At 41.9% G+C, this 18,067-nt stretch overlaps 1 protein-coding gene across 7 annotated transcripts in view; it reads right to left on the reverse strand.

Annotated features, from left to right (window-relative positions):
• Positions 1 to 18,067, reverse strand: part of ddr1 (discoidin domain receptor tyrosine kinase 1) — a 43,095-nt gene that overhangs the window by 3,790 nt on the left and 21,238 nt on the right. For 4 of the 7 annotated variants that reach the window (XM_046044117.1, XM_046044120.1, XM_046044122.1 and 1 more), the window contains 14 exons: positions 16,770 to 16,845; positions 15,787 to 15,939; positions 14,913 to 15,060; positions 13,635 to 13,737; positions 12,633 to 12,819; positions 9,979 to 10,228; positions 8,382 to 8,534; positions 7,654 to 7,710; positions 6,336 to 6,502; positions 4,747 to 4,954; positions 3,644 to 3,763; positions 1,329 to 1,630; positions 1,115 to 1,242; positions 23 to 220 (listed from right to left, as the gene is read on the reverse strand). In XM_046044117.1, the coding sequence (XP_045900073.1) occupies positions 23 to 220; positions 1,115 to 1,242; positions 1,329 to 1,630; positions 3,644 to 3,763; positions 4,747 to 4,954; positions 6,336 to 6,502; positions 7,654 to 7,710; positions 8,382 to 8,534; positions 9,979 to 10,228; positions 12,633 to 12,819; positions 13,635 to 13,737; positions 14,913 to 15,060; positions 15,787 to 15,939; positions 16,770 to 16,845 (2,250 nt within the window). The remainder of the gene's footprint in view (positions 1 to 22; positions 221 to 1,114; positions 1,243 to 1,328; positions 1,631 to 3,643; positions 3,764 to 4,746; positions 4,955 to 6,335; positions 6,503 to 7,653; positions 7,711 to 8,381; positions 8,535 to 9,978; positions 10,229 to 12,632; positions 12,820 to 13,634; positions 13,738 to 14,912; positions 15,061 to 15,786; positions 15,940 to 16,769; positions 16,846 to 18,067) is intronic. The other 3 variants (XM_046044123.1, XM_046044118.1, XM_046044119.1) reach the window with 3 other exon arrangements.

An 18,067-nucleotide genomic window follows, 5' to 3' on the forward strand; every position in this document is an offset into this window, starting at 1 on the left:
TGTGTTCACATTTCTGGTTTACCTGATGGTCGGAGTATTTTGTGAAGGCCCAGTCTTGTCCAGAAGCACTCTGTGGGACAGATACTGGTTCAAGTCTCCACATTCCATGTACTCAGTGACCATACAAAGGGGATCACTGCTCACACACACTCCAAGCAGACGAATGATGTTTGGGTCCTTCAGGCGAGACAGGATCTTAACCTCTTTCAGGAAGTCGTTCCTACCAGGGTGAGAAGGAAGCGTGAAATAAAGAATAAGGAAGAGAAAACTAGTAGATTCAGAAGAGATAAAGCAAAGGAGGGATAAAGATATGCTGGTTTTGGGTTCTTTCTTCTGCCTGAAAAATAAATCACTTAAATATTAAAGCTTCATCAAACAACATTTTTGATGTTACCACTGAGTCAAGTGAGAAGGTTGCTGATTTCCCCCAAGAATCAACACCCCAGTCTGCAGCTTTATGTGGCTTTTGTCCTCATTGATTTGTTTTGCTGGTCAGTATGTTTGCATTGCTCTGTCTCTCACTTAAACTCACACATATGAAGCTATGGACAGTCACTCCCTGCACGTGAGCCTCGCATACGCTGATTTCAGCTGCCCAGCGCAAAAAAGGGCAGCGAGCCAAAGTAAACAAGCACCTTGGGAACAGAGTCAAACATCTAGAAGGCCCCGATATTTTTCTCAGGAGCTCAGGTACCGAATCAAGGCTAATATTTGAGAAAATACTGGATTTGCAGGTGAAAAAAAACATCTGCTCTGCTTCAACTGAACATGTAAGTTGATTAGCAACACATTAGTTAAGGAACTGATAACTTGATATAGTATGTGAATGCTGTGTGCGTTCTGCTAACACTCAACCATAAAAAAACCGTACCATAAAAAAACAAAAACAAAATCTATTTGTAAGCATTCCCTGATACTACCCAACTTCTCAAGGAAGTCTATAAAATTTCCTGACCCCTCTGTCTGACATACGAATTTAAATATATCCTGATATTCCAGAAATTCAATGACCAGCGGGAACACATTTCAAAAGGGGTAAGAGGAGATAAAAACGCAGGAAGAAAAACTGTCAACCACACTGAAGCCAGGTTCAGCTGTTTACGATGTTACAGACCTGGCATTTTTGGAGGCGTCCGGGCGCAGTATCTTCACTGCTACCAGGAGAGGGCGACCTTTTCGCACATTGAAGGGGAACTCCAAGTTGGGAAGGTCTTGAGGGCTCTCGATTTCACACAGGTGCACCTTCCACAAAGAAATGCAGACATTGTTAAAGCAAAATCACCCCTCCACCCACACACACACACACACACACACACGTCATTCCTCACCTCTCCAAACTGTCCCTCTCCCAGTTTCTCCTTGAAGATAAGACATTGGCGCGGCAGCTCTGGGAGCGGGGCAGCGTCTGCCCCGGGGCTCGAAGAGGCCAAAGCGGGCACGGCGTAGGTGTTGTTACCGCTGACACCTTGCAGGCTCACGATGTCAGCCTCAGCGTAATGAGGAACGCTGGGAGGCAGTGGGGGAGATACGGGTGGAGACAGGGAAGGGTAAGGAGGGGAGCCAGGGTAGGGAGGAGGCTCCTCATGAGTTGGGGGGAAACCCTTCTCCATGTCCATGTCCAAACCACAGGCTGAAGGGAGGAGGAAGAGACAGACAGGGTGGATGAAATGAAGAGGTTACTTTGAGAGAAGACGAGTGTGTGATTACAACAGTTCTGTTTTGCTAAGACAGTTTGTGAGTGAAAAAATCGGATGATATCACACATTTCGACAAGTATTCAGACTACTTGTTATGAAGAGATAGTTTGGATTTGGGGGAATTTCATTTTACATAACATTTATTTAACTGACATTTATATTGCAAAAGGTTCTGTACAGTAAATAGAAGTTTAAAACAGAAAAGCAAAAGTAACAATAAAACACAGGATGATAAAAAAAAAAAGGCTAAGAGTTACAGAGATGGGTAAAATTGAATCTGAAGCAATAAAATAAAGGATAAAACAACAAACTTGGTAAAACTGTGAAAAGCCAACTCATAAAAGTGAAAATTTTATAAAAGGGTTTATTTATTTGTCTTCAGATTTACTTATTCTGAACTAGTAAAAAGTCATTTATCACTGTCTGTTGCAGTAAACATTGGGGACAACTAAAAGACCTTGGCCACAACATCAGATGCTTGGGATCAGCCCTGCAGTGCCTATTTTTCCAATAGACAACCCTGGATGTCTATTGGATCATGTAGAAGGTGTCAAAATCAGGAAAACAAGAACTGCATTTCTTGTGACAGATGAGTGGACTTTATTAGAGTCAGTCTATCTGGGACATTGTGTTGGTCTACTGCTGTACTTGCTGATTAAATTTAAGCACCTCTTAGAAAGTTTTAATTCAACAAAGGTGTAACAACTTCATTTAACATTCAACACGATCAGTTTCCATGATGTTCTGACAGCGCACATAAGTCAAAAACTTATGGGGAGTGTGGCTTTTGAATACTAAGTTGCTATACCTTTGTTAAAATCATAATGTAGATGACAGGAAACTTTACAATCCCCTTCAAAGTGCACACTGCAACAACAGGAATTCTTTTAATGTTTATCGGCTGAATTTATAACGATATTGATCAAAAAATGTTGACACCAGGCCTACAAAGTACTGAACCCTAAACATGCATTGTATTTGTAAGTATTTGTTTTTTTATTTTAAAGTAGTGGCTTCGTGATTCCATACACTAAGGTCATTATTGAACATATTGGAGCCTTTGGTTCTATAGCCATGCTAGTGGTAAATACTAATACCAGCATGCTAACATGCTCACATCCTTGTGTTTGCTTACATGCTTTTGTTTAGCAGGTATAATGTTTACCATGTTAGCATGCTAACGTTGTATAATTAGCGCTAAACACAAAGTATATCTGAGGCTGATGGGAATGTCATTAGTTTTTCAGCTAATGGGTCATAAACTGAGGTATTCAACAAATTAAAATCCTGACCTTGTGATAGTGCTACAGTGAAGGAGTGACCAAAGTGATTACAATTCATCCTGAGGAGGATGTCAATGTGTGGAATTTCATTGCAATCAATCCAACAGTTGTTAAGACATTTCACTCCAAACCACAAAGGTCAACCTCATGGTGGAGCTAGAGGAAAAGTCAGGGGATCACACAAGCCTTTTACTTCAAGTTCAATGATCGTGCTTTATGAAGTCAGGGAAATGCCAAAGTCAGTACCATTCATCCTCCAGGTACCACACATTTCTTTAGAAAATTTCGTGTCTACCAATCCAACAGTTGTAAAATTATTTCAATCTAGACCAAAGTGACAGACCAAGAGACAGACATTGCCATCAACACAGCCATGCCGCAAGCAAGGCTAAACAAAGGCTTCTATGAGTTTGTCAGTCTCTGAGTAAGTTTGGAAATGTATACAATTCCCCAAATACCAAACTATCCCTTCAAACAAAGCATGAGTTTTTTCAAGTGGTGAGTGAATTAGAGTGACTAATTATGTGAGTAATAGGAGGAGGGATGAGGGAGGTCATACACATGCAAAATACTTCTAATGCCACAACCCTGGATAGACAGGTAGGTAGGTAGTGACGTAGGTGCCCCCTCTTGACTGTGTTGTCCCAGTCTGAGGTCTCTTACCCTGGGGCACATTGAGACTCTTCTCCTGAGCCTGACTTGTGCTGGGGACGACTAGGGGTCTCATGCCTTTTCTGTGATCTGACAGGAGCAGGTGATAGGCTGGGTTGTTTAACAGCAAGGCTGGGTGGGCACATAAACACACACACAAAAACACGCACAGGACGAGGCGGGGTACACGCAAGAACCATGATATGGGTCATAAAGATTGTACAAAGCGGCACGTGATACAAAATGCACACACACACACACACACACACACACACACACACACACAATGAAACACGATAACAACCAATTAGCATGACACTGTTAGCATTTTCATTATAATATAAGAGAAGGAGGAGGGGTTGCATTGATACATGGAGCACAGAACAGAAGAGCATAGTAAGAACAGGCAAAGTTAACACAACTAAAACAACCTCCAACCAAATATTACAAAAACCAGTGGATGAAATGATGTTTCTGTTACACGTGTTATTTCAAACTCACACAGATGCCTAGTAAAAACGGCATGCAGACCTCCTGTGGTGCAAGGCAAGTGAAGGAATGCTTTTTCTCTTTTTCCCCTCCCTCTTCTTTTTCTTCCCTTTGCTCAGAACAATAGCTCTTTTGTGCCCCCTCTGCGCTGTGCATCTTCTTGGAGGCAATCTTCCTCGCGGGGTGTTTGGTTTGATTTACTTTTGTTTGGTGTGGTGAAATACATTGGAATACCAGTGTTTTCTTAATATGGGTGCCACATTTTTTTTTCTCCTTCTGTTTCCCCTTTGCAAATGAGTTTGCTTACTGATCAACGAACGGAGGTTGCAAAAGCCAAACACAGGCACACAAATGGAGCAATCTGTAATTTCAATTCTGTACGTATGTAAAGTTGCACGGTTTCAGATTTTCCACTGACTTCATGCCAATTGTGTGTGTGGTTGGCTATACATCAGTCTCTTTCCCCATGTATTTAGCATGTGGTATGTTTTACTGCATGTCAGCATGTTGCATGTCATGTTAAGCTATTAAGCTCAGCGTGATTTTTTTTGAACCACTGCACTACAACGGAAACAACAAACCCTATCCTATATCTAAATGCACTTTATTATTGTGTTCTCACTTACCTGTGCTGTCTCTTTGATCCCTTGGCCGTAGCAGAGCAATGGGCTCTTGGTACTCTCCTTCTCCCTCTCTGTCATGGTCGCGGTCATCAGGGAAAGTGTGGATGCGCTGGTAGCGGCTCGAGTAGCTGTGTGTGTTGTTGATGACCACGTTGTCCGAGGGGACTGACAGGTGAACCCGCAGCTCATCACTGGATAGACTGCCCTGGGCCTGGGAGGGCACAGGATTCATGTGAGTGCAAGTAATATACACTAACTAATGTAATCTAACAGTCCTGCAATAAATTCCACCTTCATGAAAGTTAAAATGTTTTTTAACAAAACTTATTTCAGAAATTTTATTAATACAACTTTGACAATTCACTATTTAAACACATCCCCCTTCCCCCAGACATGATAACATACAGAGGGTATACAAATTAAACTATGTGAGGAAAATAAGTAAATAATTAAACATAAATATAAAAATGATGTAATCATTGTTAAAGCTGGCGTAGGCAATGTTAGAAAATTATAAAAACTTTGGCAATCCCAAATAATGTGAATTAAAGAAGCTTGAAAATGTTCTGTTTTTCCATACATTTTGGACTGTTTCACTCATATTTCCTCGCATGACCTCACTGATCTAGTGGGCAGCTAGAAAACTCCTCCTCAAACCCTTTAGATATTTTACCAACTTCCCCGCTCAGAAATGTACTTGGGTCTGTTAGTCCATGCCTTGTATCGATCATAAATAGCTCCTTGAAGTCTGGTTTGGCCCTGCTTATTTTAAACATGCAGGTGTGCAGCCAGACAACTAGAAAACTAACCTTGATTCATTCCTCCCCAAAAAGAACTAGAGGTCTATATGTAAGTTTTATCTCAGAAATTCTAGAGTAAGTTGCTGCCAAATAGCTCACTGGTGCCTTGACTGCACACAACTTTACTTTGATGGACTTATTTCTAATATTTCTAATATTTTGCTCTTGTAAAGCACTTTGTGACCTTGATCTGTGAAGGTGCTATATTAAATAAACTTTACTTACTTACTAGGCTAAATATTTGGACCTACACCTCTCAGTATAACACAAAACAGTTCAACAACACCACAACCTACCTCTGAACGCCTCTCTAAATTGGTTTCATTCAAATCCCTAAAGCAGACGGTGATCAAACTGTGGAAACAGACTCTAATCTTTGAACAATTACACATAAATGTACAAGGATTCCCACAAAACATCCAGATGGTTGTCCTCAGCCTGCTATCAATCATTTAAACTTGGTTAAAGTGGCAGTTAAGCCAAATCACACAAGACTACATTTTCTTACTTAGGATTATTTTTCTGTAGAAAGTAGGTTGAATGAAAACTGCCAACAGCTAGATCTATGGATTATCCAGAGTAACAGAAATATGATGGAACAGATATATGTTCCAAAAGGTTGGCTGACAAAACCAAGAATGCATGGCTAGATAAGACTAGGGGTAAATATGAAAATATGTTGGTCAACTGACCTTTTAAGGCTGCTAAACAAAGTCAAGTTACAGCCAAACTGCACATAGGGTGCTTGAAAATTAAACAAAAACATTGCATGTGACCTCAATCTTGACTCACCTTGCCCAGTATCTTTTTCCAATACTGCCTCCACAGAATGACGGCTATCACAGCCAGCAGCAGAAGGATGATGCCCACCAAGCAGCCAATCAGAATAGCTGTATTACTGCTGTCATCCTTGGCTACAGGAAGCCCCGCCCTTGGAGTGTTTGCACCAAATTCTGGATCTACAAGAGGAAAACACAGGAGGAAATGTTTGGTGTCTGTACGGGTATATGCTTGAATGTCTGAAACCCTGCTGTGATGTGATGTGTAGAGATTTCCATGCAGCACTGTCTACTTCTCTGCGTATTTGCGTGTGTATGACTGCACGGTGGCATGTGTGCGTATGTTCAGACTGAGAGTCACACACATACACACCAACATAGTTTCATCAGGATTACTAAACATCTGATGGGGATTGTCTGTGTGAGTATGCATTCAGTATGCCCACTCATACCACAGGGCTTCTCAGAGCCCGCTGCTATGAGAATAGAATGTGAACATTGTTTTGCTTCTCAGCAGCTTTGTATTCAACTATTAATTTGAATCCCCCAGTTATTTTTTCTCCTTTTAAGGTCAGATGTGGCATGTTATTTGAATTAGGGATGAAACTATGCTAGTTTTTTCAGTATAGTTTGGTGTAAATCTTGCTCATAAACAAACTCTTAAAACCACTTTAAAACAACAAGTGATGTTTGGAATAAGCAGTTAAAAATACAGAAAAAACACATAGGCTACCATATATGATGCTTTGATGTGCATGTATGCACATAAACACAAATATACACCTCCATGCACACATTCACACACACATTTACCAGCCAAATGATTTACACACCGCATTGTCACAGAACAGAAAACAACCCCATTTCTCTCTCTCTCCTTCTGTCAGTTCATCACCGTGCAGGTAATAAATAAACCCAAACAAAGCCATTCAACCACAGCCAGTAACAAGGACAAAGCAGCATACACACCACAGAAAACCATTTCCAGCTTTTTAAAAGGCATGTTATTGTTTAAGTGTGTAGAACAGAGCCAGTCCCCCCCCCCCAAAAAAACATGCAGCTTTTGAGACCGCGGGAAGCCAAGTTGCTATTGTACATAAATATAATGTACTATAGCTCTGTTAGCGTTTTTCCTACAGCTGTATATCTTTAAACCCAGGGGACAGACCCCAGTGCCAAAGCCTATCCCTGTAATCCTTCCTCCATTATACTTCATATTCTCTACTGAGCAGTGGGACAGTTTTAAGATGCTGGAGGGTGGCCAGAGGGGATGGAGCTAGCTCCCGTGCCTCAGTTCATCCTCTCTCTTTTTTTCTCTTTTGCTCTCTCACCTGACAGTGTCCAGTTACCAGTGGTGTCCATCATGAAGGAGGTGGTGGTGGGGGGTTCTAGAGGAGCGAAGGATGGACAAAGGAGGAAGGTGAGAGAAGAGAGGTGGTGAAGAGGGGGATGAGGAGGAGGAAATAATGGACAGCAGAGTTCTGGCTCATTTGGATTTTCATCCATCAAAATAAAAAAATCCCTACAGGTTCACAACAACTTTTTACAAGCCAGAGTGACATGATGAAAATGATAAGAACTGTAAGTTAAAACTTTTGACCTTTAATTTTAAGCCAGATATCTCCTGTCCTTTAAGTACAAAGAAATCTGTAAGATGAGCATCTGGTGTGGACTTCAGGTTCAGCAAATGTTGGCTCAAGGCCAAAGGATTTCAGAGCTTGTGATAAAGAGAGAGACTAGTCAGACATGGGCCTCTTTTGGCATTGCCTGTCTTTGGCTCGGCTTTAGACACATGGCTTAGACACACTGCCGACATGCTCACACTCATCACAACTGAAAAGAAAGAGATTGGCATAGAGAAGAGAGGTGATGAGGGAGATATCAGGGGATTAGGGAGGCAGGAGAGAGCAGTAAGGAAGGGCAAATGAAGCAGCATAGTGGGTGAGAGAAGGGGACAATGGAGAAAGGATGGTCGGTGGAAAGAAAGATAGTAAATACAAGAAGATGTAGGGGTGAAGAGTAGGGAGATAAAGATGAAGAGGGCAACATCAGGACTCACCAGATGGGCTGGCGGTGGCGTTGGAAGAGCTGTGGCTCAATGTGGGAGAGGAGGAGGTGTGGTTAACAGAAGGAGGAGAGGAACTGGTGGTAGGAATCTTGGGAAGATTAGGAGGAAATGAATCAGTCTCTGTGACATCCTCCTCAAGCGGCTCTGGATAAGGAGGAAAAGAGAAAGACGGGGACATAATTGAATGAAAATGAATCATGTTTTATATGTTTTCGTATGGCACAACACACCGTCTGGTTGTCCTCTGCTGTTGGGAAACAGTGGTTGTGGTAACAGCTGGTTGTGTTTCCAGACAAACAGTTTTCATCTCAGGAGATTATGTTAATTATGTTGTTTTTGACATGGAACTGATCCATTCCTTAGTGACTAATCTGAATGATTGTGTATTGTGCAATTGTTACCTTGAAAGCTCTAGTTAACCGGCTAGCTAACCATCATTGTTTAGTTTTAAACTTGCATACTAGACAACAACTCTGTGTTGTAGTGTGTTCAATAACATTTTTATTATTTTTTTTTTTACAAAATAAGCCTACTGGATAGTTGGGTAACCAACAGTAGAATCAGTCCAATTTTTGCTAAAAATCAACCCTGTGTTGGTACCAGAGGACCAAATACAAGTCGTAAGTGTAGCCCTAATGCGATCTTTCTGCCTGTGTCCAGAAGCAAACCAGTGTACTGGTGCGACAGTCTTGCATGAGTCCGGCAACCAGACATGCCAGACTGCTGCTGGGACAAGTCATTTCACTTTGGTGATTTTTATCACGCAACAACTGACACTGTTTTTGAGCAGAGGACAGTTTAATTAGTCACAGCAATCTCAGCTGGAGAGCAGCAGAGGAGTCCTCTATCTGACTTCCAATCAGACAGGCATAAATCCTATCATCACAGAAGATATCAAATAAATTTCCATTTGCTGCCTGGGTCTGTTTCAGCCCTTAAATAAGGAGATAATGATAGTGACAAGACAACAGATGGAGGGAAACTGGCATTTTCTGATTCTGATAAATTGTAAAATTTGTTAGGAGGGTATAAAAGAGGACTGATCATCTATGCTCATCTTTGTTTTATTTATTTCTAAAATTCCATGTTTAACCTTTCGCCTCTTTTGGGTAAGAATTACCCCTTTTAATGTATTCTCCACAAGCAGTGTTTTGTACAGCACAATGCATTATTTTTCTGTCGATTCCCTGCCAGAGACTGGACATGGTCCTTGACTGTACAAAATGCTGATACCTTAAATCAATTCAAAGCACACACCAAAGACGAGCAATTCATTCTGTCACAGAAACAAATCTAGCCAATCAGACTGAACTTCACTTCACTTGACTTTTACTTTAAGTATTTAAAAATGCTGATTGGACTAACACCCATAGTACAACAAGGTATGTCTTTTTCTGTTTCTGCTGTCTATATTTAGATATTGTTTGGGCAAAGCCAAATCTCTACTGGACACAGTGCCAGACATAATTACTAGGGTATGTGTGAGACAAGTGTAAAGCCTCTACAGAACATACGCTGCCTGACAGAGCCACAGAAACACATATCTCACGTATGAAAAAAAACTGATCACTTCAATTCTGTTTCCTACCAGAGAGGAAGGATATCTCGCTGATGAGTAGCCAGCGGTCAGCAAAGTAGAATGTGCAGCGGAGGATCTGAGCCGGCCGGGCTCCCAGTGGGAGGGAGATGGGTCGAGAGGAGGGGTCCTTTAGATCCTCAAGGGGCACAGGCAGAGTGAGGGCAGGAGAGGACCAGGGCTGGAGGATGCCGGGCTTAAAAAGACACTCTACCTTGTTGAAGACTCGAACGCCCTGGGTGTGGCGGTTGTTACTGTGCACCTAGAGGAAGGAGACAAGTGTGTGGGTGCAGTGAAGGGAAAAGAAAGAGGGAAGATTAAGAGATGCAAGATGTTAACGATCTTTAACAATCCACACATCTGAATAATCTCAACCCTTGTCAAAAACTCGGGGAAAATCAGCTCTTTAAAGCATTCATTATTCATGGAGGTGGGAAGAGATTCAATTAACACACAAAATGAAAGACACATTCTCATCCTGTTCAACCGTAATTACTTTGGCACAACTTCGAACTGAGCAGGAATACAAATGAACAAAATTAGAACACAGGAGGGAAAAAACGTGTATTACAGAAGACTGATGGAGGACAGCAGGGGATATATCTCTCCTGTTTTTATAAGCAGGGAAAGGCCAAAGACAGAAGAATCTATAAAAGCTGATCTAATATATGAGTCGGCATTGTGGCTGGAAGGAGGAAGAGGAGCTTGAGCAGAAGAGTGAGGGATGTGGAGGTAGATGGAGGGCGTTTAAATGAGAGAGTGAGAGGTCAAAACTATCTGAGAGATAGAAAATTAAGGAGGGGATAGTGGGAGAGACTGCTCTAACAGGTTATCTATTAACCTCACACTTAATGCAAAGTCGGCCACTCTAACCTAATCCACATGTTAATGCATCACACATGAGATGCAGGAAGAACAGCTGCACCAGATGTTGAGTTGACGTGTAACTGATTCTATCTGGGCCAAAATGGGTGGGGGCGTGGGGGTATGTATTGTATGTTGGTGGTAGTGGTGGGACTCTAATAAGTCAACAGAACCAAGGTAATTCACTACTCCTTTAGGGAATACAGCTCCAATGACGTGCCCAAACGCTTAATTTGAGAGCATAACACCGCATTCATTATGTTTCGCTTGTTTTATCGTAAATCTAACCTACATTAGATTTACGATAAAACATTAGAATTCCCTCTATCTTTTGGTTTAGTTGCCCAGTCTTCCACATGAGCTCACAAAGAAACATTTTTGCATAAATTCCCAAAGGAATGAACTAGATCTTTACAAAGGCAAATCAGAGAGTGTCCTTAGTCTGTTAAAGGTCCTGTAGGAACTGCAGTTTACGACTGATGAAAGGTCAAAGAGAAGATTTCCCTTTGGGAGTGATTAGGTACAGGTTAAGGAACTACAGGGAAAAGTCAAGCCAGAATTAGGTTCAGGTTCCAACTCTTTATTTATTTGACCTGTGTGTCTAACATTTCCGCTCTGCCAGGCTAGCGTAACGGTGTATGTCAGCTGAGGTTAGAGAGGGAAAAGGCAGGAAAAACAGGATATGCCTTGGAAAAACACTAGCAATACCACTGGGAAAGATTTCAAAAAGGTAACTGAGAAACACTAGAATAATAATGAATATGTGAAGAAAATAAAAGCTGAGGGGGAACATCCAGAAATTTTGGATCTTAGTCAAAACCATACCTCTAAAAGATTACTTGTCACTTTTATAACACTGACTAGGGATTCATGCTGTTGAATATGCACATATATAGGGTGAATCCAACCCAAACCAACATTCCAACCCGCGTCCAATGAGACAACACAGTTATAACTCAAACTGGGTTGCTACATATTATCATCCCCCAATGTTGCTCCACAGACTAACCCCAAAAGCCACACAGACGCACAAACAGACTGTGATGCAACTTGGTGGCACCCAGAGAGCCGAGCACAGACGCACTGTCCCATGATAAACAATGGCGCATTAAAACTAATTAAATGGCTGCAGAGCTATTCCAGTCAAAATGTTACTTCCTGGTTAGATGGCAGTTTAACAAAGTTATTGCTGTTTTATAAAAAGAGGTAAACACACAAACTTGGAGTTCCTTTTGTAGGTCGAGTTGGAGCTACAGAAATTTCTTGTTTTTTGTCTCCACATAACACACAGGAATCATTTATAGGATCTTGTCATTTAAATATTAATTTTTAAATTACAAAAGTTAAATAAAATCAGTTTTACTTCTTTAATATGCAGATTTATGCAACAAGGTGCTCCAAAATCTAATCAGATCATGTCCTCTAAAGGCAGACCAAGTTGTGTATCAAGAAAAGCTTGCATATTGAACAGTTCTTTTACTGCCATAAGATCTAATACAAGATGAGACGAGAGACTGAATGTGAGTAAAATGTGACATTCTGTAGATTCTGTATAATCGCTGTCTTGTGGGCGAAAACGGAGCTGCAGTGCCTCATAATCCACATCAGAGCATATTTTAGAAAGATGGCCTCCCTGAAGACACAGACAGGGAACTGGAGCTTTTGGCCTTGATGACATCTCTGATTTATGGGCAGCTCCATGCTGTCTGAGATTCCAGTGGGATAGCAATGTCCTGCATAACCCTCTCACAGTCATCTACATACACATGCACCATGACACAAACACAACTTTCACTGCCTACCTGCATGTTGTGGAAGACACGTGGTCTCTCAAAGTGGAACTCAATATCCACGCTGCCTTGCCCCAGGGCTTCCCGGCTCCAGCCAAGGTAGTCATACCCAGGCCACACTCTCAGCTCCTTAGTTTGTATAAAGTCGTCACCTCCCAGGACGCCGTCACATAGCTGACCCAGGCCTCCAAACTGCATCCTGCACGCATACACAACACTGCATGAGTTAACATGTGCGTAAATGATGCTGGACGCTGTGGACTGCCTGTCACTTATTATATTATCTATTTACAAATGTATTTATGTACTGGGATGCAGAGATGCTTAAAAATGTACACTTGCAAACATGCTGGCACACACACAAACTACACAGTGTTCTCCCTTTTCCTATCTTTCACAACCAAACACACACCTCAACAGAAACAAAGCAAGACAACAGGGTGACCAAATAGGTCCCCTCACTCCCAGCCCTCTGAGTCTCTCCCTCAAACGTACATCTGCTCCAAATACATGTATGTCTGGATTACATCAAAAGTGTTAGCTCACCCGCTAGCAAAACATTTCATCCCCATTACCACACAGCACACTACAAGTGTGGACCCCCTTGCAATTCCTAGTTCACCCCTGCCAAAACATTCTGGCCAGGAAACACGCCTCAAATCCCTTAGCAACAACAAAAAAAGTAATTCCCTAGTGATCAGGCGTACACCAGAATACAATTTCAAGAAAGGATTTGGCTGACACCCCACTTCAGTGCTAACATATGTGATGAGCGCTGCAGAGAAGCTTTTGGTATTCCATTGATGGAGCCACATTTCAGTCCACATTGTTGACCGAAACAATTTGCCAAACCAGCGTAGCAAATCACAACCAAGGCCGCGTCTGTAAATTTCCATGCAAACTGAATTCAAGCGAGCAGTTTATAGGGATGTATGGAGATGAGATGCCTACTCTTACATAAAAATGAAAATAAATAATTAAATAAATAAATCCAAGAGCAGATGGATATCTTACCCTTGTTCAGTGCTCCCATCATAGGTGGAGTCGTTTAGATAGACAGGCATGCCAGACAGGTGCATGACGTGACCTACTGGAGCTGTGTAAGCCTTCAACCCATCTAAGAGACAGGAAAAAAAAAATACTCTGTATTAGTCATGTAATTGTTGACACAAAACATGCTCTTTTTAGATTTCCATTTAACACATAGACATGCACAAGCTGCATATGAAACTTTTTTTAATTTGTAAAGCTTTTCCCTATCATTGTGAGCAGCTACAGGTTTACTGAGCCAACATTCAATAGTAATCATTGCCATGGGGAAACAGCTACAGATGTTTTTTAAGTAGTAAAACAAACGCAGAGGTCCGCTACTCAGGCCTGCTCAGCCCCAGCCACCATTAACCGGTGAAACTCAAGCCTCTCCGCTCCAACATACAGCTAATCAGCCCGCTCCTTGAGAACAGAGGTGACGTCAGCAACGTGGACTACAGCCCGGCGCTCTGCTACCCATAATAAACAATGCTTCACATAGGATTTACACTATGTGTGCAGTATGCTCAGTCTGTGCATGTGATTATGCATTTAGATGTGTGTTTCATGTGTCTGTGTGAGAGGGCATGAGGGTCAAGCGGGTCCGATCTGAATGTAAAACAATAAACACAGGAAAACACTGCTACTGCCGTACTACCTGATACGGGATGAGATGAGACTTGACATTCTGAGGATTCTGTATAATCTCTGGTTTGTGGACAAACTGTCGAGCTGCACTGCCTCAGAATCCACATTTGAGCATATTTTGGAAAGACGGTCTCCCTGAAGACACAGACCGAAGACTGGGGCTTTTAGCCTCGGTGACAGCTTTGATTTACAGGCAGCCTGATGCTGTCTAAGGGAGGTGGATGGGGGCAGGGGAGGAGGTGAGCCAGTCATAAATACTCAGTTAGTCAGTGTGCTTTGGGAAACGTGGAGACCAACACCATTTATCACTGTGTGGCTTCTTTTATCTGGGCAAACTCCAGCAAGGCTGTAAATATGAAGCAATGCCTTGAATCAATGCATTAGATCTATGGCAAAAACACGTACTCCTAATCATTTCCATCGAACCAATCTCCCCTTTCCCATCTGACACAGGAGTAAATCTAGGAGGATAGTGAAGTCAGTCACCATATGAAATGTGATTTGATTTGAATAATTACAGTCTGGAGGGTATGCCACAGAATATACAGACCACATGAATATCTATGTAACCACAAAAGCAGGGACATTCACTCTCACCTCCACACAGACACTTACCGTTCCATACACAACCATAGAGCTCCACCCGAAGGCAAACACTCATAACCCGGTCAGCCAGGGGGTAGAAGCGCACCATGCGGGCCACAATTGGAGGGCCTAGGTCTTTTAGCACAACATCATAGGTGTTCTCATTCCCTGACACTACCTGGGAAGAAAAGTACAAATATTCAGATCACACATTAGATTCTCGAAGGTTCACATTTATTATTCAGTGTGTGTCTTCTATTAATCTAAGAAGAGCTCGAATGAACACAAAGGTGTAAAGAAGGACTGATATTAGAGTGTGAGCCTCAGGCATTTTTTGTAGGGGCAGCCTTCACCAAAAGATTTACATTGGCTTGCAATTTCTGAATATATATTGCAGGGCAATGTTCTAAAATAAGAACTAAAAGGGGAACGATTCCTTGCCTAAAACCTTGGCTGTTGCAGGTCTAAATTCCAATGCTACCATGTAGCACTGGTACAAAGCACAGTGCAGAACTTATCAATATATGACATTTACCGAATGTAAGGGGTGCCTGTACAAGGTCAGCCATTCATTGCATGGCCTGAACTGAATTGTTACTGGACAAAGTTCAGCTGGCGCAATACCAAACTGCTCCACTTTCCAATAAATAATAAATCAATCTAATGCAGGTCAATAATACAGCCCTCTATGTTTAACATGGCATTCATATTAAAGCCACAGAATATTGAGCAGTTTCCTATTAATAATGGAGAGTCAACCTCAACTGTATGCTCCTTGTGTCGATTCCCTCCAAGCTCATTTGAAAGAAATATTGTCAGTTTCCTTAATTTGTGTACACATGAAAGAGACAGTGCGCTCCAGCTCTGTTGTAATTAACCAAACAAAAAGACTTGAGATGCTTACTTCCTGGCCCCAGCGGTCCTTCCAGGTGATCCATTTCACTCCGTCTCGGGAATAGCGGAGCCGATAACTGCGGGCAAACTCTTGGCCGTGCCCGTCAGCATGACGACCCTGAGTACCAACCAGAGCCAGGAAGTGGAGTTTGTGCAGGTCTACCTACAGGAGACAGGAAATACATTATTAAAACACATGTCACTCACTAAAATATGCATAAATAGATTGAGATAGAGAGATAGTAATAAGACTGAGAAAATACATAAACAGCTAAATGTGTTAAATTTCTAAATGTAGAAAGGTATAGGCTGATATCTTATTAAATTAACTTCCTTGCAGAGAGTTGGATAAGAAGATCCACACCACTCTCATACCTGTGTTATGAAACTATAGCCAGTGGCCATTAGATTAGCTTAGCACAAAGACTAGATGCAGGGAAACAGCTAGACTGGCTCTGTCTAAAGGTAACAACATACTGTATACCCACCTAAAAATGTCTTTTTTATACTTTTTGTACTACTTAAACAAATGTTTAATTTGTTAACTAGTGAGCATTAGAGGTGCTGGTAGGCGGATTTTGTCACCTTTGGACATAGTCAGGCTAGCTGTTTCCCCTTGTTTCCAGTCTTTATGCTAAGCTATATGCCTTTTGGCTGTAACTTCAAATTGAATGGATAGACATGATAATGGTATCAATGTCATTTAACTCTCAGCAAGAAAGCAAATACGTGTATTTTCCAAAATACACTGTACTTTAGCAAGGCCTTAAGTGGATTAAGACTGTTATTAAAGCCTCTTTGAAAATATGTATTACTAGTACAATAGTCTTAACAACATTTTATATCAACTTCATAATCAAACAATAACAACTGACAACAATTAAATGTTATTCTTTCAAAAAAAAAAATCTTTCAAAAGTATGCAATTGTACTGAGTACTAATTCTGAATGTAGCTGTGCAAATTAGAGCAGTATAAAGTAAACATATCTGACCTGAAGGAATTCTGATCCACTGGGGAAAACAGCTCCTGCAGGACACCACGCTCCATCCCCCTCTCCAGTACTCAACCTGACAGAAACACAGACTTACTAAGATTAGATAACAAAATGAGAAAAAAATACCTAAAATGTTTTTTGTAACTGAAATGTTCACTAAATCCCAGGCCCACACCCAAACATTGACATGCAGAGATACAAACACACTCACAACAAGACTGACTACATCAAAACCCACAGTGCTGCCAGCACGCAGAGGTGCAACTGAGAATTCAATACAAACAGTCCAACCCTTCTCTACCACCATACATATTGGATTCCACGGCAGCCAAACACATAAATATAGGGTATGTTGTCTGAAAGAGTAACTCAGAGAGACACAGACTTGGCTATGGCCAATGGCACACCATAGGCAACAGAGACAGACTGCAGACAGATGGAAAATAGACAAAGAGAGAAAACACGATGAAAGGAGCAGAGCGAAAATTACTAGCTCTTCCACTTTGTTCAAACCGCACAACAAGATCTGGCGTAAACCGTCAGGACCAATCTTTACTCACAGCTCCTCAGGCCTGCCATGACCACACACATGCACGACTGAAAATTTTCACTCAGTGTGACCTTCCTCAATACAGCCTAAGAAGAAAAGTCCATCCTACCACCAAATATTGGCCAAATAAAAACCACAAACTTGGCTGTATGTCTTGTGACGTTGAATCAAATTGTACAAGGAGCTTTGGAACAGACGCCAGGCCACAACCGCGCTCTGGCCACTAGGGGCTTCTCTCAAAATGAAAGCTGCTGCTCAGACCACCAAAACAAATCACTGTATCAACTCGGTCGCATTGACAGTGGCGCTAGATTTTTAATCAATCCCGCTCTTCCCTCGGTGGGTGAGATCATGCAGCCGGAAACGGCGAGATGATATCAACACATTAGCGCTCCATAAAGTGTCCCTGTGATGAAGGAGGGCAGTGAGAGAAGAGGATGAGGAGGGAGAAAAGAGATATGTGGCTGAGCAGCACCGTGCACCAGCCAGCAGGATTAACATCATAGCATGCTGTTCTGCCAAGTGCCTCTTTTTTTCTCCTATTCCTCTCTTTTGCTTCCTATCGTAATACCAGCCAAAAATTCATTCCTCTTCCCTTGTTCTCAATTACAATACTTACTCCCTCCATTCTTTCCCCACTCGCTCAGACCAATGTGCTGATATTTCACTGCCCCAGAGTAATAAGAACCATAAAAAAAATACCTACCAACTCTGCATCCCTCATCCCCCCCCCCCCCCCCCCCCC

This window comes from Micropterus dolomieu, linkage group LG03 (genome assembly GCF_021292245.1).
Source record: "Micropterus dolomieu isolate WLL.071019.BEF.003 ecotype Adirondacks linkage group LG03, ASM2129224v1, whole genome shotgun sequence".
NCBI classification, from domain to species: Eukaryota; Metazoa; Chordata; class Actinopteri; order Centrarchiformes; family Centrarchidae; genus Micropterus; species Micropterus dolomieu.